The following is a 7,660-nucleotide window of genomic DNA, read 5'->3' on the forward strand; positions in this document are numbered from 1 at the left end:
CACATATGCCAATATGTGGCTTTGTGTGACAACCTCAAAAGGGAAAAGGTAGTTTTGTTAACATACCTTTATAATCACAAAGTTCAATGCCTGCGCTCCAAGTATCTTTTATTGTTCTCACTGTCAAAAGTAATAGTAGGCAAAAATAGGAAAGGTCATAGAACTAGCAGGCAGAACTAGATGGGGGAGACAGGTGATAACAGATGGGAAGAAATGTGCCTCAAAAACTTTGAGAACATGGCTAACAGACATGAATAAACTTCTGGTAAACTGTGCTCACTTTGTCCTGTATAGATTTCATTTGATGCTTTGGTTATTTTTCATCCTGATCTTTATTAACTCCCTAGTTCCTGAGGGTAGAACATCCTCAGGCAGCTCTAGAAACAAATCCCACATCCCATTAACCCATGAAGAGAGACCTGCATTTGTAATGAAAACAACCTGGGGCCATTCTTCATGTATACCACAAGAGCAGCCCCTTCTCTACTGACTTATAAGGCCAGTCCTAGGGAGGAAAAATACATCTCAAACACGTGGCTACACATAAGCACTCTCTCTCAGAGTTTTCAAGAAAGGAAAACAAAAATTAAGATAAATTAACATAAATACAAAGAGTCAAACTGCTGAAAAGATACTAACTATCTGGGGAGAAAGTCTGCTTTGGTTTATGGCATTTTGCCTAGCAGACGGTATACAGAAATTCATTATAAATGATCAACGCTTCAGCACAGCAGAGCCACATCACCTGGCAGACCTCCTGGATACCTACCAATAAGTACCAGCACCTTGTGACGTTAGCTCCATGCCATCCACTGAATTGTAGCTATCATCATCCATGATCTTGGAAAGACCAAAATCTGTAATTTTTATCTCTCCACACGCTGTACCATTTACTAAAAGAATATTACCTAAAAAGATAAAAACCTTCATGAATAAGCAGAGACTTACTGATTAAGAGTAAATTCCAAAGTAGTAACAGACAAGGCGACAACTGAACTCAAACTCTCTCATGCAGAAGCAAACATCTAAATCTTTCAAATAAAGCAATCTGGACTCTGGAGGTTGAGGGAGAGTACTCAGTGTCTGCTGGAAACTTGTATTTTCCAAGAATCACCTGCTTATTGTGCCAAAACCACCACTATGAGCTGTGGAAATAAAAACAACTGGCTAAAGTAGAATATTACTTGTATAGTTGGTCAAAAATGATGGGAAAGTTTCATTTGAACTTTCAGTGAGGATTTCTAAACTACCCTATGTAGAATAGTAGTTTGGGCGGCGGTGGGAACTAAAGAAAACACACAAGGGAATCAAAGCTAGTACCACAGCGCCATCTACTGCTCCTACGGCAGGAAAGTGTGTTGAATTCAATGCCAGAAAATTCAATCACACTAAAATAGCCATCTTAAAAAAAAAAACAAAAAACACCATATCATTATAATTAATTTTTAGTAATCTCAACTGTATTAGAACATTAAAAACAGTCAATAGTGATATTTAATATGTAGCTACCAGAAGGGTAAAGCAAAGTTAACGATTTTGCCACACCAGAAGGTAAATGGGAACCATCTTCCTATAGCCCAAGTTGAGCTGGTTAGAGTTGTCTACACAGAACACATGCAGACTTTTAAAGCACAGCTGAGGATAACGACAAAATATAGAGGTAAGGAGTCTAACAGCTCTCTACTCTCTGCTGACAACTACTGAATTTAGACAAGTATACAAAAAGATGAAAATTACTCAAAGTTCAATGAAATGGGAGGATTATGTCCAAAATGTTAATTTGGGGGCACTTATCAAAGAAGACTAAAGAAGAGTAACTGCTACATAGTGTGAGTAATGGGAAAAAACAAAACTGAACTTCCCAGCGCAGTTCTTTCTTAATGGGACTGACATCATGAACTGCCCCAGCTCCAAAGACAAAGGCATTGTTTCTACAGAGTATTTAACCCACCCCACCCTCCTAAACTCAGTGCTGCCTGTCCAGGACTCTTCTTCCCACACCTACCCAGGCAATCTAAAGTTAGATGTTAACAAGACTTCTTGGCTGCTGCCGAGTTCTTTAACTTTATAAAATTAAAAGTCACTCACAAGATCAAAGAATAGGCACCAACACTGTCTCCTAAAAGTTAGACATACCTGGTTTGAGGTCATAGTGTATGATGGGAGGTTTTATTTCATTTAAGTACTTTAAAGCATTCACAATCTGCATGATAATGGATCGAGCCTCTTTCTCCGACATTAATTTGTGCTGTTTCAGGTAGAAGTCCAGATCATTTCCCTCACAGTATTCTAATACTGTACAAAACCTAAAGACAAATAAACCAGCATTTAACCACGGGATAAGAGCAAGCAGATTAAGACTATCTAAACCAGTCCCAGTGAAAACTTTAGGTAATTAGCTCCTCACTCCTTTGTTCTTTGTTCCCTAAAATACTCTTCTATTTTTTATTCAGTATTAGCTACCTGAGTGGTTTACATTAAGAAACTGCTTCCACTCTTGGTGAAAAGCCTCTATGCCCTCCACACTGGAATCTGTTGCAGACCTCTTCTTGAATCTAGACTATGAGAATACTGACAAGAACTATGATGTATTTAAGCTAGATATCTTCTCTCTTCCTTTATATACCCACTTCACGCATCAATTTCTAAACAACCATATTGTGATCAAGTACACAATTCTCACTGCAAACATTTTACATAACCCTGAGTGCTGACGGTGCAGAAGAACCTAGGGTTTGCCCAGGTCCCAAGGACTGACTGCATACTACGTCTCCTGGCAGTATGGCGCGATACTGCACAACAATTTCTCACTGCTAAACACAAAATGTAAAAGAGTTTGTAGAAGTACAGTATCTGTGGTTCTAACAGATGTGTTATGACACAGTATGGGTTCTTATTCCTTCACTTATGCCAATTCATCACACAAACCCCAATTTAAAACTACATGCCATTCATGGCATTACAGGTCATGTGTCTATTTTCCAAGGCTAAAAACTGAAGTAAGGCTTCCTAAACTATTTGAATATCCCTAAAAGATGAAAACCTTTTGAACTATTCTACGTTGTGACAATGTGGGTATGTCAGTGGGTTATGTCCAGCCAGGAAATAAAAACCGCGGGACTACTTAAAACAGAGAGGCTTTAATTCAGGCAACCAATCACACAGATGATGGAAGAGCTGAGAAGACAAACTGGCCAGTGAGGCACCCCAGAGATTATCTACAGCAGGAAGCCATTAGCACCCTAAGGCCAGAGGGCGGAGATGGTGCAACCTAAAACCAGAGTCACCAGGGAAAATTGGAACTGCAGGAGAGAGGGATAAAGACACCACCCCCCCATCTCTGCCTCCCCATTAGCCTAACCCAGTTGGACACCAGCTGACACATAAGCCCAGTGAACACCGTGTACAAGGGCTAACTCCCATAAGATGCAGAGCAGGGGAAGTGTGAGGGACAGAACTGAGAACAAACAGGCTCAGGACTAGCACTATGGGCCACTGGGTAACATGAGCCCTTCAAAAAGCACTGTAATTGAATGTGGATACACATGGTCCTGGGGACTCTCCAAACTGAGCAATACCTTATGCTTCTTATAAAACATAGCAGGGTATGCTAGCACCCTATTTGAGAATAAATATCTGAAATTTATAGATTCTCTGATCGGAGATTCTGAAATCTGAGATACAGACTCTCATGCTCAATGGACTGATTCTTTGACCCAAATTCAAGCTGGAAATAAAATCTCACTTTTAATACCCAAGCAATTATTCCAGACTATGGATGGGGGAAAAAAATTACAAATACCCAAGCAATTCTCAGAAGACTTTGTAAAACAATGGTCTGACTTATTTTTGGTGAATATTCATCATACATACAACTGGAAGAACAAAGCAATCAACTCAAGAATAGTACAGAATCAACTCAATTTCTCACATTAGTTAAAAGTAAATATGTAATTCAAAACAGTGGAGAATCCAAGTCATCATACCTATCTCTGAAACAGTTTTTGTACTTACATTTCACAGGGGGGGTCTACCTAGTATTCAAGGAATTTACTCGAAGCAAAACACTGGTGTCACCCTGTCCCAGTTTCCTAATCCTGCTGTTAACTAAGATTATTTTTTTGAACCCTACTCCATGAAAAATACAACACTATGCCTGGTGTGAGGGCCACCATAATGAAAATAGGAAATCCCTGAGTGAATGGAAGAGGGAACAGGTCATGTTTCCAAAGGGAATTATGGTCTCCTTTTAAGGTCATTTCCAAATGTGGTCTGGTTGTCCGTGTAGCCATCTCTGAGATAGCTGCTGGCTAGAACAGACCAAAACTCCTAGAATCACCCTGGAAGGCTGAGGGAAACCTAGAGACCAGAACTAGGATACGTTCTCCTGATTTAGTCCAGACTCTATAGAGAAACATTCCCAAATGCTGAAATATATCCAGCTAAACTGCTGGGTAAACCCAGAGGCTCTAGAGCTTATCTATACCAAGTAACAAAATATAATTATGCTCAAAATTATTGAAGATCTTAGACAAGTCATTTAACTTCTCTGGTCCCTCAAAACCCACCTATATAAAATGAGAAGACTGGACTCTGAGACCCCTTTCAATTCTAACATCCTATAAGCCTATGAACCTACATCTCAACATGCAGCATTAAGCTCTATCTTCATTTGTACCACATTCATTGTTTTGTTCTAGAATAAAATCACACTGCTAGTACTTTTTAAAAAGGCCTGTCAGTGTTCATCAGAGTCTCTGGAGTGGAAAAGAAACTCTCTTGAACAGTCTGCACTCATTGCTGTATATCAAGTGGCATGTTGGCACCAACTTGTGCCAGTTACCAAGAGCTGCCTATTAAATTTTCAGGAATTTTGTGAGCTGGTTAATAAACCATTGGACAAACGGATAATGTGCAGAATATCCACACAACAAAATATTATTCAGCCATAAAAAGGAATGAAGTACTGATACATGTTACAAGAGTGAACCTTGCAAACATCGTGCTAAGTTGAAGAAGCCAGTCACAAAAGTTCACATGCTATATGATTCTATTGATATGAAAGTCCAGAATAGAAAATCTATAGAGATAAGACAGTATTGATTACTTACGGCTGTGGGAGAGGGATAGGAGTGGTGGAATAGAGGGATCACAATAAAAGGTACAGAGTTTCTTTTGAGGTGATGAAAATATTCTAAAATTAGCTCTGGTGGTTGCCTATGAATATACTATTAAAAAACAAACAGTGAATTGTATACTTTAAACGAATGAATCGTATAGTATGTGAATTATAATTCAATAAAACTTTAAAAAAACAGTTGGTAGCTCAAAATTGGACACAGTGGGAGTATCTATACCATGGAAACTGGCAAACACTACAAATGAGCCTGATCTCTCTCCACATGAAGTTAGTTGTTAAACATTTACCAGCATACAAGTGCATATGTCCTTTGGCCTAAGATGTATTACTAACCCAAATCTGAATTTATAATCACTTGCCCATAAATTAATATATTTGGTTCCCTCAGAGGGTATTTCCTCGACCTGGACTTATGCTCTATTCCATGAATAGTCAACATTGCAACAAAATAATATAAACTGCTAAGGTAAAATGGCACCCCACTTACGAGTCAGTGTCCAGTGAAAAGTAATCATACAGCTTAACTATTCTGGGATGATCCAGTTCTTTGTGAATCCGGTATTCCCTACATGCATGCCTGTAAACAAAATGGAAAATTAACAAGAAGGTATTTTGCCCTGCCTTTTCAAACTCTTCAAAGACATTCCGAAGTTATTCGTTTCTCTACTATTTCCACGTGTTCACTCCATTCAGGTCCATCTGGTCCCCTATTTTGATTTCTCTCTTTACTCATCCTATTTTCTGTACTGATGTCTATCAAGCCATTGAGAAAATGGCAGGTGCTCAAATTTTTTTTTTTTTTTTGAGACAGGGTCTCACTCTGTTGCCCAGTCTAGAGTGTGGTGGTGTCATCAAAGCTCAGTGCAACCTCAAACTCCTAGGCTCAAGTGATCCTCCTGCTTCAGCCTCCCAAGTAGCTGGGATTCCAGGCACATGCCACGACGTCAGGCTAATTTTTCTACTTTTTATAGAGATGGGGTCTCGCTATGTTGCTCAGGCTGGTTTCAAACTCCTAGCCTCTAGCAATCCTCCCGCCTCAGCCTCCCACAGTGCTAGGACTACAAGTGTGAGCCACTGCATCTGGCTAGTCTTTGTTAAATGAATGGATGCTAACCCTTTATCCCTTTCAAGTTCATTCTACGACAATCAAACCTCTTTTATTTTTATACCCAAATATAGATTTAAAAATTACAAAGGTAGCTTTTTTCCTCTCCTCTAAAGCTGATACTTTATAACTGTAAATATTTATGTCCTTGGGTTACATCAAAGGGGTCAATTTTAGCATGTAAAGTCCTTGGGTTAAAGGATTACCTGTTATTTAAGTAAATGGCAATATTTTGGTTTTTTTTTGTTTTTAAATCCTACTCCTTACGAAAAGGATTTAAGGTGCTATTAGCTTTACCTTGTTCTCAGAAAATGTGAAATCAACCGAAAATTTGATACTATTAAAACCCCAGTTTTGGCCGGGCGCGGTGGCTCACGCCTGTAATCCTAGCGCTCTGGGAGGCCGAGGCGGGCGGATTGTTTGAGCTCAGGAGTTCGAGACCAGCCTGAGCAAGAGTGAGATCCCATCTCTACTAAAAAAAAAAAATAGAAAGAAATCATCTGGACAACTAAAAATATATAGAAAAAATGAGCCGGGCATGGTGGCGTATGCCTGTAGTCCCAGCTACTCGGGAGGCTGAGGCAGTAGGATTGCTTGAGCCCAGTAGTTTGAGATTGCTGTGAGCTAAGCTGACGCCACGGCACTCACTCTAGCCAAGGCAACAGAATGAGACTCTGTCCCAAAACAAAACAAAAAAAAAACAAACAAAAAAAACCCCCAGTTTTCTTAGAATGGCAAGTTTAAATACAGTCATATGCCGCATAATGACTTTTTGGTCAACAATGATGAATCGCATATATGACGGTGCTCCCATAAGATTATAACGGAGCTAAAAAATTACTATTGCCTACTTACAGCCATTGTGATGTTGTTAATGCAATGCATTACTCACGTGTTTGTGGTGATGCTGGTGTAAACAAAACTACTGAGCTCCCAGTCATATAAAAATCAAGCACATACAATTATGTGTCGTACATAATACTTGATAAATGATAATAAATGACTATGTTACTGGTTTATATATTTACTACACAGCAGGTCCTCTCAAATAACATTGTTTCATTCAACATTATTTCATTATAACAATGAGAGAAGAAAAAAATTGATTCCCAGATAGGGCTACTGTCTATGTAGAGTTTGCACGTACTCCTCATGCCTGTGTGGGTTTTCTTTTCCTCCCACATCTCAAAGACGTGCACACATTAGGTTCACTAGCATGTCTAAATGGTCCCAGTCTGAGCGAGTATGGTGGCGTGTGTGTGAGTGTGCCTGGTGGTGGAATGGCACCCTAGCCAGGGTTGGCTCCTGCCCTGCACCCTGAGCTGCCAGGACAGGCTCCCCACCACCTACAACTCTGAACTGGAAAACGCAGGTAATCATTATCTTACTTGTTTTTATTATAATCTTTCTTAAAT

General features: G+C 39.5%; 1 protein-coding gene across 1 annotated transcript in view; it reads right to left on the reverse strand.

The window, feature by feature from the left end:
* Nucleotides 1-7,660, reverse strand: part of TLK2 (tousled-like kinase 2) — a 145,847-nt gene that overhangs the window by 10,014 nt on the left and 128,173 nt on the right. Inside the window, exons 16-18 of the mRNA XM_012659640.1 lie at nucleotides 5,628-5,717; nucleotides 2,137-2,306; nucleotides 770-908 (exon numbers count right to left, since the gene is read on the reverse strand). Coding sequence (XP_012515094.1) covers nucleotides 770-908; nucleotides 2,137-2,306; nucleotides 5,628-5,717 — 399 coding nt within the window. The remainder of the gene's footprint in view (nucleotides 1-769; nucleotides 909-2,136; nucleotides 2,307-5,627; nucleotides 5,718-7,660) is intronic.

This window comes from Propithecus coquereli, unplaced genomic scaffold (assembly GCF_000956105.1).
Source record: "Propithecus coquereli isolate 6110/MARCELLA unplaced genomic scaffold, Pcoq_1.0 Scaffold119, whole genome shotgun sequence".
In the NCBI taxonomy this organism is placed as follows: Eukaryota; Metazoa; Chordata; class Mammalia; order Primates; family Indriidae; genus Propithecus; species Propithecus coquereli.